The following is a 21,528-nucleotide window of genomic DNA, read 5'->3' as shown; positions in this document are numbered from 1 at the left end:
AGTTGAAAAATGTGGTGTGCATACCCTATGGAGCTAAATTGGGACCATAAAGTTTGTTCAAAAAAACAAAAATAAACTAAGCTAAACTTCTAAAATAAACTTCTTCAGTTTCAAATCTTTTTGTTTCAGTTTCAGTCGTCTTTTTGTTCAATAAATTTTGTTTTGTTTTATTTTTTTACTGAATTCATGGCTCCAATTCAGCTCCGTACATGTTTTCAGCCCTCCTGACTCAAGCAGGGATAGTTTTGTCCCTGCTTCCTAGATATAGTTCTCCTTTGGGATAAATTATCATATCTTGTCTTAATCCTTCATACAAATACAATAGCAAGTCTTTTACTCGAGTAAGAGTAGCGATACTTCAACCTATGTCACTCAAGTAAAAGTAAAAGTGGCCTTCCAACTCAAGTAAGAGTAAAAACGTATTTGGTAAAAAGGCGACTTAGGTACATTTCATATTTAAAAAAACAAAACAAAAACATAATCAGCCAGACCAAACTATAAGGCTATGTGGAAATGTTGGTATTTTAAGTACCAAAATGAAACTAATTAAAAAAATACAAAAAAAGCATAATTATGAAATCAGACAAAAGTGACATTGTTCCAAATCAATTTCTTTCAGTAATAAATTTGTAAAAAGTTAAGAAATTTAATGCAGGTCTGTGTGTGGTGAATTTTTGGCCACAGCAAGCTTTTCTTCATTCAGTGAAGTGGGTAAATAATCCAGACAGTTTGCTCAAGTAAGAGTAGCAACACTTCACAATGAAATGACGCATGTAAAAGCGAAAAGTACAGGCTAATAAAAAAGAAAATACTCCCAGATGTGCTTTATATTATTTATTTATTTTTTTTCTATTTTTTTTTTCAATCTTCAAACACATGAACAGATTTTGATCTAAGGATATCTGTTGTAAGTTCAGCGACATGTTCAGTATTGTAACCCTGATGGAAGGTGAAGCCAAGGCAAATAAAATACAATAAAATCGTGAAATAAAGTCATATAGAAAAACTTAAAAACACATCTACAAAATGTAATGGACACCTTCTTCATGTTGTGTCCTCTACATGGTTTGTGGCCAATTTTGAGCAGGACCTCTTCTGGGTTTCATTCATTCATAATCCACCACTAAACACAGATACTCCCATATTAGCTATAAATCTCTGTAGCTCCTCCTCATTGACTTTCTCATAGTTTTATTTGCGAAAATCGCTGAAAACTGTGTGTACTTGTCCTTCGACATCGCTATTATGCGTTACTTTGTGTTGGTCCGTCATAAAATCCGGCTTCAGGCTGTAAAAACTACAAAGGGTCCAACTATTCGAGCAAGGCAGTGTATTCGGACCACTTTAACATGCAAAAGAAAAGTCACTTGAACACTGTTTGCGGGGGGAAAAAACAAACATGAACATGTTTAAAACTTGGCAACAATATTGGTTTCTCTTAAGTTTTAAAAGCCTCCAGGACTGATTGAACCGCTGATAGCTATTCCCCAGATCTGCCTCCCAACAACGTCCTGTCCCGTGTTCTGGGACGGAGTTCATAAAAGTGTGTGAGCGCTTGCATTTGCATGCATACATGCCACAGCCAGTGATTTGAACCTCAGCCCAGGGGCCTGCAACAAAGAGAGGTGGTGGGGTTTTTTTTTTAGTGCAACTCCACTTGCTCTCCCACACTCTCATAAATAACTATCCAGATTCTCCTGGCCCGGCCCAAGATTCTCCTGGCCCGGCCCTGGCTAGGAGCCATTTAGACAGCTCCTTTCCTCTCATGCCATGCAAGTGACCTCTTCTATGGGTCAAGCAGTCCGACCACAACTCCGTCCTCTCGCCCTCACCCCCTACTCCATGCCCATGCTGACGCTAACTTGAAAAACCCCAACACTGGTGCAGCTGACAGAAACCACTTAAGTAAGCTTGAGGCATTGTGAAGGAGATTTTTTTTCTTCTTCTTTTTTAAGACTGTGAAGGCCTCACAAGCTCCCGGGCCCAGAGCATGTGAGATGGCAGCTGGGGTCAGAGTTGAAGGTCCCCAATATGGGAGGAGGGGGATAAATCCTGCATCACGGATGACAATGGCCGCCGTCCCCACTGACAATGATGCCTTTGTGGACTACGGGTTGCTTGGTGTGTCCTGGAGCTGTGCCTAATAGAGTTATAGTGCTAATGTGATGGCTGTGTAGCAGAGTAGAGTAGTGTCCTTTCATGGGAGGGGGAGTTGGGTGTTGGTGGAGGTAGGGGGGCGAAACTGCCCAGGAGCTTGAGAGAGTTCTCGGCTTTTCAGTTTTACTCCGGATGAAAGCCGGCGATTGTGCGGCTCCGTTTGTTTGCGTGTGTGACAGAGAAAGAGAGAGTTTTCTCTCTCGACTCCAGTGAGGCTCCGAGCCATGGATCCTCGGCCCGCCGACACCCGTGACTCGTCCGTTTATAGCGCCGCGGCGCATCCTGGTCCAGTGTGCAGGTGGGGCTGACTGGTGCGTGACTTCGCCATTTTGTGACGGAGGGGTTGGACTCCGTTCAGAATGCCTTGAGTCATTGTTTTTAGAAGTTCAAACAGAATTCAAATTATTTTCTAAACTAAAACCAGATATTTAAACACGGCCCATAAGAAGACACATTTTCTCACCGTCTTACCATAAATCAGACTACATTGCTCTATTTTATGTCGGTCTGTACGGAAGCCGAGAGAGGTCATATTCACATGTCTTCTTTTTCTCAATATAACGAGATATTCATGTCCAAAAATAACAATGACCATTTTCCCGAGACAATGTGATTTTTCTCAAGACACTGAGATCATCACCTTTTGTTGAATGCTCATGATCGGTTTTGCAACGTTCTTGAGATGTTGCCAAGAACGGATGCAGGCTGACAATGTCAGACCAGGGACAATTTGACATTGCCCAACATATCGATTGCACTTACATGCAAATTTTTTGACATCACACTAGTCACCCAATGAACAACCAGATTCAAAGACAAAGAAGACAACAGGAAGTGCTTGGAGGTTGATGTTTTTTAATGACAATCTTAGTTGTGCATGATTTTAATTGTGTTGCAAAATTTCTACATTAGTGGAATATCGACAAGGTTTTGCGCACATTTGCAATGGAAAAATGCAGTTATTGTATCTCGTAAAATCTAAGTTTACGCCGTCGGCAAAGACAAACTATCCGCTTCTGATAATTCTAATAATGAGAAATAAATACACCTTGGTTTTGTCATTCTAGCACCTTCTGCGTCACTTTTTAAAAGATCTACGTGAGTGGATGTATTTTTTTAAAAATCCACAACTTCAAAATATATTTCCACTGTGTTGCACAAGATCTACAGTCTGCTTTTATCTTAAACCAGTGATACTGGTAGCAAAAGAAGAAACTTGCAGATATCTTCTGCTTGCGCTGCACATACTCAAACCTTTATTTGGATCTTGCACAGGGGCGGGGAGGCTCCGGAGAAACAGGCTGATGAAACCACATGGATCATCGTCTTCTGCATACCTCAGACACTCAGCTGGTAGACTTTACGCGGCGGCGTGCCACGAGTACCTCAGTTGTCACCTCTGTTAGTAAGATTAAGCACAGGCAAAATAGAGTGGCAGACGATGAGTGGTGGGTATGACCACCGGGTGCTAATTCAGACTACGAGGGGGGAAGGAGAAGCAGGCCATTCTTATACAAACTAGACACAGTCAGACACCAAAGTTCTTGGGAAAAAATAAATAAATAAAACGGTATGTCAGTTTCGCTGATGCCTATAGTAACAGTAGCCTCCAATTTGACATTTCCTCCATCAAACATTGGTTTGTACTTCTTTTTTTTCCCTCTCCCCTCTTTTCTGGCTTCTCTTTGACCTCCTTAAAAGAACAAGCTATGTTTCCCAGGGCCCAGCTATTTGAAGCTCATAGTTTTGGTTTTTCCAAGGTTTTTCTGTTCCAAGTCAAGCCGTTCAGACACTGTCCCTACTTACATTTCCACAATGGCAGGGTCCCGGGGTCCAGACCAAAGCCGCCCTGCGCTCTGCCCGCAGTTGAGTTGCCTCTGGCAGGACCGCTGCATGCTTTGTGTGCTGGTTCTGGCTGCCGATCAGGGAAACCCCACAGTTTCACCATGGTGAATGTCGAGCGCACTGCCAGGACCATTATGTATCCCTTTATTGGCCATGAATGGCAGCACACTACGGTACAAAGGACTTAAGGGATGCGCAGTTTGCTCAAGGCTACAATGCACGACAGTGACACAGACACTGGTAAACTAAACAAGTCCCTGTTATGATCTCCCAGTTGTGTCTGCGAAGGGTTTTCCCAATGTACAGCAATCGGATCAAACTTGAACTTGAAAATCTGATGATGATTACCCACAAAAGAAAAATCATAGCAAGCATTACTTTAGCGTGCCATTGTCTTGTGCAATTGATTCAGTTTTTATGACTTATTTTGGCGAAGAGATTGACTGCCTGGGATTTATCACGTACCCATTTAACACTCTTGAATAAGGGGATTAACACTTGTTTCATATTTTCACTCGAGTTCACATACCACACACTAAACCACACTGACCTAATAATCTCCTCAACACCACACGCACTTCCGTTTTTAAACTTCCTCTCCTGACCTTGCGGACCAGCAAATCATCCAAACGCCAATTAATTCACGAGAATTACTGACCCTTTGGTCGGTCGCTTCACGTCGATTCCAGGATGAAAGTTTGTGTCAAAAGGAGTTTCCTCCTGCACTTAACAGTGAGAAACATCTGCCTGCTGTTTTCAAACTCGCACACGGTGTCCTCGCAATCTGGTGACAAAACGGCCATGGATATCAAGATGAGTCACATCAGCTAACCGGCAGCTGGCATCCTTGCAGTATCAGCCGATCCTGTTAATCTTCCGATTAGCTTCCAATGATCCCATCAGGGCTGCCAGGATTGGGGGGTGCAGAGCCTTGAGATTTAACAAACAAGTCAGTCCTGTCCTCAAGCTACTCAAAGAGATGACAACGAGAAGGAACATCAGGAAGATGAAAACATGAATGAATAAATGACAACAGCTCCCATTAATCGTAAATTTGCACAAGTTGAAAGTACGAACATAAATTGGCTTAACAAAAAGCACAACAATTTCAAAGAATGATTTTTGTTCAAAGGTTTTTTGTGGTAGGATGTGGTGGTTTTTCGGCCGTATAAAAATAGATATATTTCGCGAAACTGCAAAGGAAATGCTTTTTGTGCGTCACACGAGTCACGTGATCAACAGCAGGATGTTACTACTGGCAGAAACGCCAAAGAAAATGAGAAGTACTAGGGGGGACGATAGTTTTGTTTTTTACGGACAATGTGCGGCTGGCTCTAACAGAATCACACAGTTCATAAAAAGCTGCATGTCATTCAAACGTGTTGAATCTCTTCTGTAAAATTACAGACTCCAATTTCCCCAAAACGCCCATACGTAGCTGCTCCAACAACTGAATAAGATGCATCCATCAGACTCCTCTGGTGTCTCATGGATGCCGAACAGTAACTATTTACATGATTTTTAATGATTCATTGTGTAAACAAGCCTATTCTTTCGCATGTGACTTTAAAGTCGTTCCTTATTTAACGGAAACTCCGCAATAGCGATATGGTGCTTGTTTATTTTTGACGCCGGTGGAATAACGACAAAAGCTTTCCTCATGTCTGTAACGGAAACGCAGCTAACACGGCCTGGCTAACACACCAGCAGCAAATGTTTGCCGCACCAGCATATCCTGAGCTGTACTGCTGATCTGTTTCCAGGCGACGGTGGCAATGTGTGGCATAGTTCAGGCCGAGAAGCTGAAGGGGCACATTCTGAGCTCAGCTGACAGCGGGGGGGAACAGGGAGTGGGAGGCTGTGCAGAAGAAGAGAGGAGGTGGGGGGCTGGGTTGGGTTTCAGCCAAGTGACATGCCGTGACATGCCATGACATGCTCTCAAGCTCAAGTATGAAGACATGGAAGGCCCAACAACAACACTTGGACATCGTATATTACCTATAAACAGATATGGACACATGCGAGGACATTCACCCGACGTAAACACCGGAAAAAAGTCACGGAGCTGCCACTGTAAAGTTATTCCTCCAACATCTAATGTTAGAAGTTATTTCACATTTGTGTATGGTTCTACATGAATCTGTTTTTCATACATATGGATTATATGAAGTTGGTTTTGGCCTCTTTCAACCCCCCATAAATGAGTAAAAGCTGGTCGTCTTTAGGCCACCAAAAAGCTGGTTGGAGAGACTAACCCAGAAATACAAATACAAATAAATTTAGGTTAAAAGTGATTATTTTGAGCGTGCGTGCATTCTTTGTTGCCCTGTAATGGCAGTCTCCTGTCTGATGGAGATAGGCGCCACCAGCCTCCCTCACGGTGGCGTTCAACGCACTCCACTCACATTAACAGTTCTTTTCAGAACAATTGCACCATTTCCAGTTTTATTAAATGGAAGCGGTTCAGTAAAGTTGGACCTGGCTGTTGTTTGAAAAATGGACATCTTCTGGTCTTATCTCTTACCAAACATCACAGTTTTTGACACAGTTTAGTATTAAAACTAGAAATGATGTCAGGCTCAGTTTTCACACAGAACAACAACAACGGAGAACATCCGTGTTCTGTCTGAACTTCTTCACTTTGTGAAGCAAAATCTGGTCATTGCAGAACATTTATGCCATCGGAGAACAACTTAAATGGCTCTACTCAGTTCTGAAAATCTGACTCTGGATCAGAAAATTTGCAAAGCCTCACCGCCTGCTGCAGGCCTGACATGCACACTGCATTTAGAAAGCGCTGGAGATTTTTGACATGAAGATGAAAACGATGCATTTTCATTAAACAAAGATCGTGACATCACAGAGGAAATTGCAGTAAGCATGCCAGGCCAGTCGGTGGTGCTATAGCGGTGCCACAGAACAACGCAAGAACCATCGGACAAAACCGGATGGCACCATGCTTTTTGTGAGAGTAAGAATGGACCCACAACATTATTGTTTCCCCCCGCCCCAAAAAACAACAATAAAACAAAAGAAGAAGATGCACAAAACATGAAACCATCCTTTTGAAATTTCTCCTTTGCGGATCCACCTAATCTTATTTCTGTGCGGACGGGGCCTTTGTCTGGGAATCAGCTCCATAAAAACTCCACAGACTGGAATGGTGGTAGCTATCAGCTACTTCTCCGGTTGACCACATTACCACAGCAAGGAAGCCGTGTCTCCTTCCAAAACCCAGAAAAAACTCCCTGGCGGCTTGAGATTTAATGTTACTTTGAATTTATTCAGCTCAACCACTCAAGAAGAGAAGTCTCATTACTTACTTTTCCATGTCATCATCACGTTTTTGAGAACAAGCTTTTTTGTGTGTGTGTGTGAAAAAGTATGACAAAAAAAACACACATACACAAAAAAAAAAAAACAAGTTGGGTACTTGTTAAGCATAATTAACAAGTACCCAACTTCTCCTCCAATAGCGTAAAGACATAACCGCGGTGATGCCATTTAGGCTATGAGCTGGCTGAACTGGTCAGGCTAAAGGGAGAGAAGGACAGGCTCCATGCAACCGTCTCCCGTAACTCTCTGGACTGGGGTCAAAAGGCATTTGGCCGTAAAAGCCCGGACACCCACCGAGACAGACCCTCTGACCAAACAGGCCCCGTTCCACTCTCTCTCTGTGCAGCCTCTAATGTCAGCTGGAGGAAGAGGCCTCGGCTGTTTAATTTTACAGCACAGTGTCATTCTGTGTCGCGGGCAGAGCCGCACAATGCACGTATTCATCCGGCACGAACAGGACAGTAATGGACCATTTTTAGCACATGAAGCAAGAAAGCCCAAAATGTCTCATCACAAAATAATCGGTTCTTTCAGCCTCCAACACTGACAGCGGTTATTTTTTTATTTTATTTTTTGTCACTGTTAACACACCTGCTATGACTTCTTCAACCGGATGACCTCATAGCGTACCACAGCTTATGGCAGTAATTAGGAGCGGTGACAGCCAAGATGCCATTTTTGCTGCAGAACGTGTTCGACGAGCTCGACAAGAACATAATACTCCGTTGCCAACGCGAGAGGTCTGTTGCTTCACAGACAAAAGGCAGCGTGGAAACCAAACAACCGAAGGCTAATGCTAAAAAAAAAAGGGAAAAAAAACCCCTGCAAGGTTGTTTCTTTAACACTTGGCTCACGCTGCAGGTTACAGATGTTGGGTAGAGTCAAGAACGAGGCACTAAGTCTCATCATTCCCACTCAAAATGCCAGAATAAACTACATATAATGATTAAATCAGAGTTCACTGAATCGCTTGTACAGAATGAATCAACAATAGATGATAAAATGATGCATTATAACAATGTTGATGTTGGTGTGCCGTGCGCATCGCAAGCTATAGCTATAGCTAGCTATGTCAAATCCCAGACATTATGAGAAGACTTTTTTTAGCAGTAGCAGTGTTTAAGATTCACAGTTTCACATAAGAGAGTAGCATTACCAAAATACCTGTTTTCAACCAATGTTTTAGACATTTTGATAACACCGTCTTTCTTTATTCGCCTTCCAATAGCACCCAGTCCTATTGGCTAGATATGCAAACAAGTGGTTTAGGCATGTGATTAGGAAGCAATCGGCAAGTTTTTTTGTCTGCCTCCTGGTGCCCCCAGGCAACGACGCCCTTGGCAGAGCGCCATATTGCCCCCAAAAATAAAAACCCACCAGTGGCAGTTCCAACTGTGATGAAATTTTAATTGCAATCTGCTCCGTGAGCTGTGAAACACCCCGTGCCCTGGATGTCTGGGACAGAAACTGTTTTCGTTTTGACGATTTTCAAGTAGTTTTGCCTTTTCCATTCATGCCCTGCAAGGATTTTTTTTTTCAGCTGTTTTAGCCAGGCGGAGGGGAGCTGAATGAAACGGTCCGGGCGGTACCATTATGATGTAGGCTCGGGGTTAGGGCATTAAAGAAAATCCCCGAACACACGCATCTGGAGGCGTCGGGATTGTTGTCCGGTGTTTCTGTTCGGACGAGCGTGTCGTTGAATTCGGCGGAGGTGTGATCTGAGCGGGAGAGGTCGGTGCAGAAACGCCACCTTCCCCAGCCTCCCCCCCCCCCCCTCCCCTCGTCGGGTTGGTCTGCGCCAAGATGATGTCTGCGCTGCCCCTTTAAAGCCGCCGCACTTCCGAGATGAGCCAAAGAGGAGCTGCGCCACTCAGCGAGGAGGACTGGCCGTCAGACAATCTCTTTTAAAGAAAGAGACGGAGACAGAGGAAAGCAGAACCTTTCAGCCTCTTGACAGGCTTTGCTGACACAACGCATCTGGAGTCTGGGATGTTTTCCAACTTGGGATCGAAGGAGGTTTGTTTTAGTCTCGGTCTATGCCGGACGCTGCGTCTGCACCGAAGCGTAAATTAGATCTTTCATCAGAAAAAAATTTTTTTTTTCTTTTTCTTTTTGAAAGCAAGCTTAAAGAAAACGCGTGCAAAACTGGGACTACTGCCGCAAAACAGGAATGGTTTATCCTCCCGAAGGTTTATTCTACATCGAAATGGATCAAGCACCACCAGGTAAGTCAGGGTTAAACCACAGGCAGCCATTGTCTTGGCTCCGCTACGGCTTCCCAAAAAAAAAAGAGAAAAGGAAAAAAGAAGCCGTCCCTCTCTTCCCGTCCGTCTCCTTTACGCGTCGTCTTCTGTCACGTCTGTAACAGAGATGATTAAATGCTGCACATGCGGGCGGGTTTAATGACCGTCTCCGGGGCAGCGCCGCTGCGCTCCCCCAGCGGCGCTGCCCGGGCACGCATAGCGCAAATTCACTTGGCAATTACGTAATACCCTCTTCTTCTTCGGACCGGGCGCAGAGCGCAGCTCTCCTTTCCTTTTGTCTCGGCGCGCGCTCGCCGGGCTCGCGGTGACGGTCCGCGAGGCTGCGGACGGTTTTGCTTCGGCTTTAGGAAACAAAAGGAGCGGGGGGGGGAAATAAATAAATGTGAGGAAAAGAAGCGTTAATGAGCGACTCCGTGAAACGAGGGCTTTGTCCTCCTCCGCAGTCAGCCGTGCCTCATTGGTCTCCTCTGAAAGTAGGCTGCAGGCGAGAAGGTCTCGCGACGAACAGGTCCGCGCTGTGGTTTTACTCGCTTTTGTCTTTTTCACCGTGTGACTATTAATGCGTCATTCCACTTTAATGACGGTGACAATGGCCGTGATTAAAAGTGAAATGTCCCAAGCCGCGACAAAACCTCGCAAATCCACGTTTTGTCGTAATTGTCAAAAGGCTCGCGTCGTTTTTAGCCGCAGTTAATGAGGCGGCTTTTGATGTGGGCGACATGTCTCACCGCCCAGGGTGGCGCATAGCCAGGGGGCGGCAGAAGAACTCAGCAACAGAAAAGAAATGCATGATAAAGATGTTGTTTTTTCATTTATTTCTCTTTCTTTGTGTCGCATTGTTGCATTCAGAGAAATTCACAAGGCGAAACCAACGTTACGAGTTCTAACTCGGCACAAAGTCAAAGTTGGAACAGAGACATTTGTAAAACTTGTGGATAAAAAAATGAAAAAAAATCTTGAATTTCATATGTACAATAACCCAATCATTTCCAGTTCATCATTGTGACATAATGTATAAACTGATTATGTATGTAAAGGCGCCAGTATCTGTGTGTGTGTGTGCATGTGTGTGTGGACGAAGGGGCGTGGGTCGGGACTTGAGGAAAACTACCAGGGGAAGAAAAAAAAAAAGCTAAGTTTTGGTCATACTTAATACTTAATTATGAAACATTGCATTGCCCTGTCTGATCCATTCGCGGGGATGTTGATTTTGGCAGGCGGGGGGGACTTGGCGTTCTGGCAAGCGATCAGCAGAGAGACAGACGGACGAGGTGGTTGCGCAGATGAAAATTTTTTCAGACTTCCAGAGTCTCACCGCATTCGTGCCTCCTGCACCTGCCTTTTGCTTATTTTAAGGTCAGAAAAAGAGGTGAGCGGATGCTGCGCGACTGCCACATCCCCCCCATTTTCCCCCTCCGACCGCCTCATGAAAGGCACTTTTGTCCGGCCGTGAAATATGCCGCCCTTCAACTCCTCTTGATGCGGTTCGCCCTACTTTTATATGCGTGATGTGTTTATTTTAAAGAAATGCTTACTCTTAGATTTTTTTTCCTCCCTCTCCCTTTTACATACCTTGGAAATGTGTACTATGTAAACCTAACAGACAGGAGGGGCGGTCTGAATTATAATCGAGAGGTTTTCTACACCTGTTGGGACAGCTTGAAGTCAGCTTCCAAGAAAAAGAAAAAAAAGAAGCAATTTTAGTCTAGTAATAATTACTGTTCTCACGTTTTGCGCAATTAAAAATTCACGGTTTATCACCACTTTTGAGGAGATAATGACCCCCACTCAGAGTCTTCCTAATGATTTGGCCTCCTGACATCTGTTGGAAACTTGCCTGGGCTTGTCCTTAGATCCTAACCAGTTTCATCATCTGAGGGTGTTTAAAAGAAGCGGGTGTGTGTGCTGGTGTGAACGGGAGGAGTAAATCCAATGGCAATTCCTTTCACCATACTTATAAAATGTAACCTTTTTTTGTGTGTGTGTGTGTGTGTGTGCAGCTCTTCCTCCCCGGTCCACAAAGCCAGCGATGAACAACAACAACTGCCTTTCTCCACCTGTGTGTTCGCTTCAGGACGCCGAATGGTACTGGGGAGATATAACAAGGTAAAGGAACTTTTTCAGGATTAAAAAAAGTATATATCTAAAAATATATATATTATTTATCCAGATCTGGTATCTGGTTTGTTGGAAAGTAAGACCCACGTCTACCGATTTATCCACAGAGACGAGGTGAACGAGAAGCTTCGCGACACACCTGACGGCTCCTTCCTGGTGCGCGACGCGTCCACGAAGCTGCAAGGAGATTTTACTTTGACTTTACGGTATGTTAAAGAAAAGACGGAGAGAAATCCGTCCAATCTGACCGTGACTCTCCAATCTAATTCTCTACCTTCCAAATTTGCATATATCTTTTTTCCACCGTCGCAGGAAAGACGGACACAACAAGCTGATCAAGATCTACCACCGTGACGGGAAGTACGGCTTCTCGGACCCCTTCACGTTCACGTCGGTGGTGGAGCTCATCTGGTACTACCAGCACCACTCGCTGGTGGAGTACAACGCCATGCTGGACCTGATGCTCATGCATCCCGTGTCCCGTTTCCAACAGGTCAGCGAGGTCTGCCACCGACAACACGTCCTACCATACAGACTTTTAAAAAATAATGAAGTGAGTGTAAGTCGTACGTCTTTTGATCGGCTGCCGTTTTGGACTTCAGGTGAAAGAAGACAGCGTTGACGTTGCTGGCAGAAAGCTCAAAGAGGTCCACAATCAGTACCAAGAGAAGTCGAAAGAGTTTGACCGTCTTTATGAAGCCTTCACCAAGACCTCGCAGGTAACTGGCTGGTTCATATAAGTCGGCGTCTTTCGTTAGGACCACAGAGTGTTAGGGCCACGCAAAGAGCAAACGGAGAAGATAAGAATAACATTACGGGGATAAAGTCATATGAGAATAAAGTCAGTATTGGGAAAATAGTCAATAGTACGAGAGTAAAGTCGCACAAGAATAAAGATGAATTAAGTCTCATTTCGACAATAAAGACATACGAGAATCAAGTCGAGATAAAATTAGATTAAAATAATTTATTTAGAGAATTAAGCCAATGTTACAAGAAAGAAAGTCATGCAGGAACCAAGTTGAAATAATTTGAGAGAAAAGTCATAAACTACCAAAATAAAGTCATAATATTACAAGAAAAAAGTTAGTACTATGAGAGAAAAGTCATACAAGAATAAAGTTATAGTATTACGAAAATTAAGTCATAAAATTACCACTTTAAAATTCTAAAAATATTTTCTCATTGTATTTCGACTCTGTTCTCTTAGTCTTTTGACTTTATTCTGGGAATAATTATCATCTTTTTATTTTCCTAATGTGGCTCTAATACTCTGCGGTACATTAGAAATGGGTTTTTGATGGGAGTTTTTTTTGTTTTGTTTTGTTTTTTTTATCTCATAAATCTTTCTTTCTACTTTTCAGGAGATCCAGATGAAGCGCACGGCAATAGAGGCCTTCAACGAGGCAATGCTGATCTTCGAGGAGCAGTGTCGCGAGCAGGAGCGATACGGAGAGGAGTTTGAGAGGAACAGCCTGTCGGAGGGAACCGACAATGATTTGGAGAGGTACTTAAAACATGACGCGGCTTTCAAAACAAAACAAAAAAATGTGAAATGCTGCTCCCTCGTATTCGTCTGAGTTGGATCTGTGACATTTGCTTCCTTCCTCCCTCTGTAGCTTTCTGATCAATTACGAAAAGCTGAAGTGCCGACTTGGCGAGATCTACGACAGCAAGCTGCACCTGGAGGAGGACTTGAGGACTCAGGTGGAGGATTACAGAGAGACGGACAGGAAGATCAACAACTTGCGGCCGGACCTCATCCAGCTTCGCAACATCCGAGACCTGTATCTCAAGTGAGTACTTTATCCCTTTCATGTGACCCATGAAAGCCCTTAAGACAAACCGGTTTAAGTTTTGCTGACACTGTAAATTGAATTGGGGAAAAAAAAAAAAATCCTATCTTCTTCCAGCTGGCTTAATCACAAAGGAGTACGGCAGAAACGCATAAATGACTGGCTTGGGATACACAACGACAGCCTTGATGAGTAAGTTTTAACAATTAAATGCTCTTACAGCCAGAAAGAAAACGCTGTGCTTCACTTTTAGACATGTATATATATTTATATATATGTAATATATACAGCACGAATCTTGGTCTTCCAGCACATACGTATTGAAGGGAGATGAGAAGAACCTACCACATCAAGACGAGGCGAGTTGGTTCGTCGGGGAACTGAGTCGAACGCAGGCCGAGGAGATGCTTCAAGGCAAAGTTTCTGGAACGTTCCTGATCCGAGAGAGCAGCAAGCAGGGATGCTACGCATGCTCCGTTGTGTGAGTATTCAGCAGCTGAGGCTGCTTTTGTAATGATCCTGACTATAGGTGGAATGAGATTTAATGTCATGAGGTGTCACAATGCTAAGACCCCTTAGTAGTTCTTGTGAAAATGTAGTTTGTCTAGTAAGGCTTTATCTGGTTGTTGTTAGCAGGTGCTGTTAGCATGGACCTTTATCTGGTAAAGTCAAAGTCAGTTGTAAAGTAACTCAGGTAAACATATGTCCACTTTACCCTGTTCATTCAGTTGAAACTTACTTTGAAGTCAGAAAGTTGTTTTTGTATTGACAGAGTTGGCTAGCAGAGTGCTAGCTGGGTCTGCCGACAACACTTAGCTACAAAAGGTGTTGATGAAACCACCACCGTTTTACCAGTCACTCGTGTGGAAGCATCCCGGGTATTCTGTTGAAAAGTCTGACAAAAAATGAACAATTTGTAAGAACTGGCTAACAGCTAGCAGCAAACAACCCTAAAGTTCACAGATGCTACCAAGCTATCACCGCTAATCTAAAGGCCTGTGTCAGGTTTTCTTCTGTGATGCGCAGTTCAAAATACCTGGTCCGACACTTAAAGGCTCATGGAAAACTTAGTTTGAGATTAAGAAAGCATTTAATTTGAGTTGTGAACACAGAGAAAATAGGATTTATCCATAAGTCTTTTATTTAGTTCCACCTCAAACACATAATACTGCAAAAACACAAAATGTTTGGTGTAGTCTCCAGTACAAATATCTTAGTACACTTGAAATAAGAAAACTAACTTCCATTTAAAATTTCAGTAAAAAAAAAATAGTAGCTTGTTTTAAACTCATAATATCGTAGTATTAAGTACTAGCGACACGGGCAAATTATTAAAAATTTTTCTTTGTGTAGGTGAAATAATCTGTCAATAGAACTTGTACTTTTTTATCAGTATTACGAAACTATTTACTTAAAACAATGTCGATAAAAAGTTATGTGTCGATTAGTTTTGTCTGTCAGCTTCCAAGAACTAGAAACTAGACCCAAAAGTATTTGTATGCATCATATAATCACACCTGCAAAAATCAACCATGTTGTAGACGGCCGTCGCTCACCGATGCTTTCTGTTTTACGCAGCGTGAACGAAGAGGTGAAGCACTGCATGATATACAGCACTTCCCACGGTTACGGCTTCGCCGAGCCCTACGACGCCCACTGCTCGCTCAAAGACCTCGTCCTGCACTACCACCTCCACTCCCTCGCGCAGCACAACGACGCCCTGGACGTCCGGCTGCTGCACCCCGTGCACGCCAAGGCGGCGGACCCCGCTTCCCAGCACTCCGACGAACACAAACTGTTACAGACTCCAAAACACATGCAGCCGGGACTCCCGGCCGCAGCCCCGGAGATGTGATCGAGCGGCAAGAGACTTTCCGTCGCGTACCCTGTGAGAAGGACTGCGTTAAAACGGTGCATCGCGTAGAAGATTTGCACTACCGGTGATTCCATCAGCTTTCGCGAGTGGGATCTCGCAGATTTGAAGTGGGACCGGAACTTGAATGTCAACTTGACTGTTTCAAACTGATTTTCTACTTCAGCATTTCAGCACCGTTTGTTCAAAAGCCCTCCCCGGGGCCACCCTTTCTTTCGGGCTGTGGTGTTGGGGAAGGTAAGCGGGGGAGTCCGCGACCGAGAGTTTGTCCACTGGCGTCGGGGGCGCTGTGCCCTCCCAGTTGCTGGAGATGTCCATTTCCGACGTTGGAAATCGATTCAGCTCTTCAGATTTAACCAATATCTCAGATGTGTTGGGGTTGCGACTATAAAGTGCATTTGTGAGTGGGGAGGGGCGATGGGGAAACAAAAAAGACACGAGGTCGGTATCAGTTAGGTGGGTTAAAATAAAATGCCCCATGTGAATATGTTAAAAAAAAAAGTCATGGTGCATCTTAACTATTTGCCCCCCTTTTTTTTAAATATAAAACAATTCATATACAATGGATAATTATGTAGCATTAACATACTGTAGAAAACCATTGTAAAGGCATACTCAATGTTATTACCCATTGACCAAAGCACTTAATAGTGAGCAAAAATAACATCCCTGTTTTAGTGTGGTAACTGCATTTTGGCCAGGGTAGGGCGACGTATGTACACCTGCTGACGTGCTGATCGAAACATAATCTGAAGTACTGTATGTTATATTCTGTTACTCAAAGAAGTATAAGCTTTTTGTATTCTATATATATTTTTTCTATAAACACGCCACAAGATGAAAGCTTGAAGAAAGTGCAATCTAACAGTATTTCTATTGTTGTAATGTGTGACGAGAATGACGGAGGTGTCCAACGGTGTCGCTAGTTGGCGAGAGGTTGACATTTGCCACACACAAAAAAAAATGCACTCTACCCCCCCGATCCCTGGTGGTTTTTGTTTTATTTTGTTTTTGTTTGTTTTTTTCGGGATTGCGCGGCCTGTTTGTGTGAACTGCCAGATGTCCGAAGTATCCTGCCTCCATTACTTGAATTGTGGCGTTGCTCTAGCTATGAATGTTCCTTTTTTTTTTGTTTGTTTGTTTTTCTTAACACACAGCCTACATAGCTTAAAAGGAAAGGAATCCATGTTAAACTCTGCACATTTTTATTGTTTTGTTTGTTTGTTTTTTTTCCAAGGTAGAGGACAACTTTGTTTATAGATGCCATAACGTGTTGCTCATGTTGGTTGGTGGGGAGGAGGTTGATGACGGATCCTTTTGAGAAATTCTTACTCCACTGGAGGACTGAGGAAACTCCTCGAGGAAAAAGCTAAGCAATGTGAGATCCTGGCCTTTTATCTTGCTGAGAGACAATAAACTGAAAAGAGTTTTGTCAACTTACGGAGTCGTCTTGTGTTTTCTTTCGAAGAGTTGTTGCGCGCTTTGTGATTGAAAGAGCTTTAGCGCTCTACACCGGGGGTGTTCAGATGACAGCCCCTATTGAACAACACTACATATTTTGACAATAAGTATTTTGTCACAAAAATTCATTGAATTTTTTTTTTTTGTAAACATTTGTGATTTTTTTTTTTTGACCAATTTTAAATCATGTTCTTGTTTCTAGGAGAAAACTAGAAACCCCTTTTTCAGGCGTACAGTAATTTGTTCATGTCTACTTCAAGTATTGCACGTTTGATCTCTAACTCACAATGAAAATATTATTTAAAGTTTGGACACCACTGCATTACGTTGCGCCGTAATGCAGTGGTGTCCCCTCCCTCCTTCGACTTTACTAAGTCGAAGGAGGGAGAAATTATGAGGAACCAATAAGTGTGCTTTAGTTTGTCACGTGACTGTGGACGTCTACTCAAATTCCCTTTTGGGGAATTACATTTTTGATAGTGCAATTTTACAATGAATCATTATATCCATAATGATTCATTCATGTTACTTCAGGAGTACATTAAGGGTTTTTTACATATAATATACTGTGTCCCATTCACCATGATTTCATTTTGATCAATTAAAGATACATTTCATGTTAGGTGTGATAAAGTAAACGTCAGGCACTTAGGTTTTTATACTCTGAAGAGGAAAAATGTAGAAATCACACTCCATGTGCAGCATCAGGATGAGGATAAAGAGGGTGAAATGCAGTAAAAGCTGTAGTAATAGCCCTGTAACCAACATTTAATGTCTTTGTTAAGCTGCAAAGATCTACACTAAATTATGACGAATGGCTCTACAAGAGATGGTGTTCTTGTTTTCACAATAGAACAATGTTGCCTTCAGGAAACAATCTGACAAGAACATGCTTCTATGTGTGAATAGCTTTTTTTTTTTTTTTTTTTTTTAAATCATTACTTTCAGTTGTAGATTATGTTACAATGTTACCTGCTTTAACAAATCCCACAAAAACTTTTCAAAAGCTCTATAATGTCTTTAGACTATGCCCTACTAGTCGATTTTAAAACACAAAAGCACTCAAGACATTTTAATGATGCAAACCGTAGACGGTCAACACATTGTCTAAAGTTTGCCGTTTCTCTTTCAGACGTCCACTGAAGTCTGAAAGGATTGTTTTTCTCGGCTACCAGAGCTCAGAAAGCTTTGGGGGCAACGGAGGACATTCTGTGGACAGATGGAGGTTTTGGGAGCTTGGGGGGGAGAGAGGAAGTGATGAAGACAATGGCAGGATGTGTGCAAGCTCTCTGTACTCTAGGTGCCATTAAGTCACCGGAAAAATATGTATACCCAGCTAGCTGTGCGAGGAATGCCGTATCGTGAAAAACGACTTTCGCTTAAACGCCGCGCTGAAAGGAATGCAGGAATGTCAAGTTCCACTTTGCCAGCTTTAGAACATCCCGGGCTTCCGTCCCATGTTGTGTATTCAGCAGTGGGCCCCGTTGCTACCTGATAACAATTAAAACTGTTCCGAGTTGACAGACCAGGCCTCTGTAACCCGTTGCAGAGATTGCTGTCGATGACCCTAGATGACACTACTACAGGTCCTGAGTGACCTCGACAACAGGTGGCCTCTTTCGAGCATCGCATGAGGCCTGCATTCGGTGAGGATTAATGAGGCACAGTTCCAGGGCACGGATTACTCCTCGTTACCTGTGTCAGCTTGGAAGGCTCTGTCGGGATTGACCATATGCACCGAAGATAGATGGACAGGACAAAATGTACCAAAGGTGAGTCATCCTCGGGCTGCGTGAGAGTCCGAACTGACGGAGAGGGAGTGGGTGGAGGGACAGGAAAGAGGAGGGACAGGAAAAATGTGTTCAGGGAATAGATTTCACACGTATTTACCACATAAAAAGCCAGGCATATTTCAGTGGGAGGCTGGCATTTTCTGGGGTTGGGTTTTGGAGCTGTTTGGGCGAGCTTCTAGCATCTACTGCTACATGCGCTGGAAGAAAAATGTCCACATTTGCCGGGTGTAAATTTTACACCAGACAAGTGGAAAACTGTAAGGTCTTTAAACTGCTCACTAGAGCCGTGCAGTACTGCATACTTTTGCATGGATCCGATACCAAGTAAATACAGCGCAGGTGTCCCCAGCTAATACTGATAAAAGTACTTTTTATTCAAGTTTGATACATCCGTTGTGGTTTTTCCTTTGAATGGTTTTGTTCAAACCTCCGACAGAATTTGGACAAAGTTTATAGGCATCTACAAAATATTTTAATACCATATTGACATGATTTGTGTGCATTTTTCCTAAACAAACAACTGGGTTTCCCCCAGTTTGTCCTATTGCCCCTAACACCTGGCTGAGCAGGTTTTCTGGAGGAAACCCTGCACAAAGTTAAAAAAGTTATCATTTGTGACCAAATCGGAACCAATTTGATTTTTCAGATAGGTTTGCGAAACTACAATACAAAACTAAAAAATAAATTCAGAAATGGAAAGCAACCTAAAAACAGTATTAGAGGCTGCAAAAGACTTGAGACCGGGACAGAAGTTCACCTTATGACAGAACAACACGTCTCACCACGCCCTCAGAATTACAATAGTCCAGTTGAAGACTTGACCTTAAACCGTTTGAAAATCTGTGGTAACAATCAGAAGTTGCTGTTCATAGACAGTTGAAATATTTTGCAAAGAATAGGCAAAAATTGGTGTCCAGATGTGCAAAGCTGTCATTCCCCCAAGGACCCGCAGTCGTGCATCCCAGATAAAGGCCGTCCTACATGACTCTGGGGGGTCTGAATACAAATGGATACCTCACTTTTCAGACTTTTATTTGTAAAAAACATGGTAACCAATGTAGACAGAATCGGCTCTTGGCAGATAGAGGCTTGTCATCTACCATTTCACTAGATATAGAAGAAAACTGATGTGGTTGTTGCGCAACTGCTCTGCTAAACAAACGACTCTTGATGATGTGGTTTGCAGCGCCATTCTGCTGTACCGAGCTCGACCCAAAGTTGACTCTGGAATTTATCCTGGCTTCAGTAATGGAAATAAGGGAATCGAAACAACACACCCCCCACGTCACAGAACCCTCCAACATAAACACACCGTTGAATCAGCTAGCATTTGTTGTAATTATGGTGGGGATTCTTCCTCTGTGGTCCCCAATAGTTGGCGAACTGATCTCTTAAAGGCCTGCACTTAGATTAAATATTGTTCTACCAACATTTCAAACAAGACTGGTGTATCGTTTTTGTTTGGAAGGGAATCCAGGGGGAGGGTTAGTGGAAAAAGAAAATAAACCATATGCAAATGTTTGGGAGCAGAGATTTTAACTGTCAGAACACTTTTTGCCAAGGTCTGAGTTCATTTATATTTGCTCTTTATAGGCTTATAAAACGATCTAAATCTGACCTCAAATTGAGCTAAACACACATTATATTCCACAGTCATTATTTAGGAAAAAGAAATCTGAAGCCAAAACGAAACTATGTGTGAACAACTAATTACATCCTTTCTGCCTTAACAGCAGAAGCTAAATGCCGCTAATCAATTGATCATTAGAAACTGAGACGGTATCCAAGAGGGTTTGGCAGTGTGGAGGTCAGGACTCACACTGGTGTGATGTTCAGCATCAGAATATTTTTTTTCTTTTCCCAAACAGGAAGGTTTGTCACCATTTGTGCCCTTCGTCTTCATGGAAACGGTGTTTTAGGAGATTCTACACGTTTGGGAGCTTTAAACAGGCTCCAACACTGAAAATTTCACCCTGGTGTTTTTATGTAGACAGTGAAAAACGCCTCTTTTTGTCAAAACCAGACGTATTAGCTCTAACTTGACCTATGACCCAAAACGCGTCATAAGCATTGTAATGGGAGATTGCATGTTTGTAGATTCCCTGATTGATTGACTTCACAAAATGATCTGTACTCTGTGCTATTTGACTGAAAACAGAAGGCTGACAAATGACATATTCCATGTTTGCATTTCTGTTTAGTTGTATGTATGTAGTTGAAGAGTTGTATGTCTCTATACTAATGTCCTGTACTCCATGTTTGGCGACTCTAGAGGTGTAGGGGAATAAAAACAGCGTTTTGGACAGTTCTCTGTGTTTTGGTGTGGGTGAAAACATTTCTGGAAACGGCCGGTAAGTGTTTTACAAACAGGCAACGATTTCCATGTGGACATGGTCTGAAAAGCTGGGGAGGTATCAGCAAATGACCCCAGAGAAGCAATTGTTGCCATCTGTCAATACGAGAATGGCTAAAGTATTTCAAGGCATGGATGGCCCAGTAATTTCACTTCTTGCTTTTAGAGTGGTCCACTGTCCATTGGCGTTCACCAAGCATTTGCATTTCGACCGAAACGGGAACCGGGTTCTCAGGCGGACCACGGCTCACTATTTTGGGAGTCCCATTGCGCATTCACACCTCCCAAAACGAACCGGACTTTCTAGATAAACGCACCAGTTTGCCGGAAGCGAACTATGGCTAGTGTGAAAAAAATATCCAAGAGGTCTCTTTGGTAAGTTCATTGCCAATGCTCATAACACTGGTATTAGAAAAGCACAGAATAAATATGGCTTCTTTGCAAAGGTTGCCTGGGGGGTGGGGGGGCTAATGCTAAAGTACCACTAAAGTTGGAACAAAAATGACTTCTAGAAAAGTCTCTTAATTCCACC

General features: G+C 43.0%; 1 protein-coding gene across 7 annotated transcripts; it reads left to right on the top strand.

Annotated features, from left to right (window-relative positions):
* The first annotated feature begins 9,175 nt into the window (after positions 1-9,175).
* Positions 9,176-16,829, top strand: LOC129362038 (phosphatidylinositol 3-kinase regulatory subunit gamma-like). 7 transcript variants are annotated; one of them, XM_055033352.1, is made up of 11 exons: positions 9,176-9,354; positions 9,462-9,563; positions 11,603-11,708; positions 11,828-11,926; positions 12,033-12,222; positions 12,323-12,439; positions 13,085-13,227; positions 13,340-13,516; positions 13,634-13,708; positions 13,827-13,997; positions 15,095-16,829. In XM_055033352.1, the coding sequence occupies exons 2-11, from the start codon at positions 9,509-9,511 to the stop codon at positions 15,369-15,371; spliced, it is 1,410 nt and encodes a 469-aa protein (XP_054889327.1). In that variant the 5' UTR covers positions 9,176-9,354; positions 9,462-9,508; the 3' UTR covers positions 15,372-16,829. The 7 variants fall into 7 exon arrangements, with proteins under 7 accessions (XP_054889327.1, XP_054889328.1, XP_054889325.1 ...); XM_055033353.1 differs by having other exon boundaries at positions 9,458-9,563; positions 12,033-12,213; XM_055033350.1 differs by having other exon boundaries at positions 9,458-9,563.
* Positions 16,830-21,528: the final 4,699 nt, after the last annotated feature.

Source organism: Poeciliopsis prolifica, unplaced genomic scaffold (assembly GCF_027474105.1).
Source record: "Poeciliopsis prolifica strain line A6 unplaced genomic scaffold, Auburn_PproV2 SCAFFOLD008, whole genome shotgun sequence".
Lineage (NCBI taxonomy): Eukaryota > Metazoa > Chordata > Actinopteri > Cyprinodontiformes > Poeciliidae > Poeciliopsis > Poeciliopsis prolifica.
This window is presented reverse-complemented; position numbering and strand designations above follow the sequence as displayed.

Excerpts from the sequence above, each read along its gene's own strand:
- LOC129362038 (XM_055033352.1), top strand. The coding sequence starts at position 9,509 with ATGGTTTATCCTCCCGAAGGTTTATTCTACATCGAAATGGATCAAGCA. Across the intron at positions 12,223-12,322 it reads GTTTCCAACAGGTCAGCGAG|GTGAAAGAAGACAGCGTTGA; the intron begins GTCTGCCACCGA and ends TTTGGACTTCAG. Across the intron at positions 13,998-15,094 it reads TGCTACGCATGCTCCGTTGT|CGTGAACGAAGAGGTGAAGC; the intron begins GTGAGTATTCAG and ends TGTTTTACGCAG.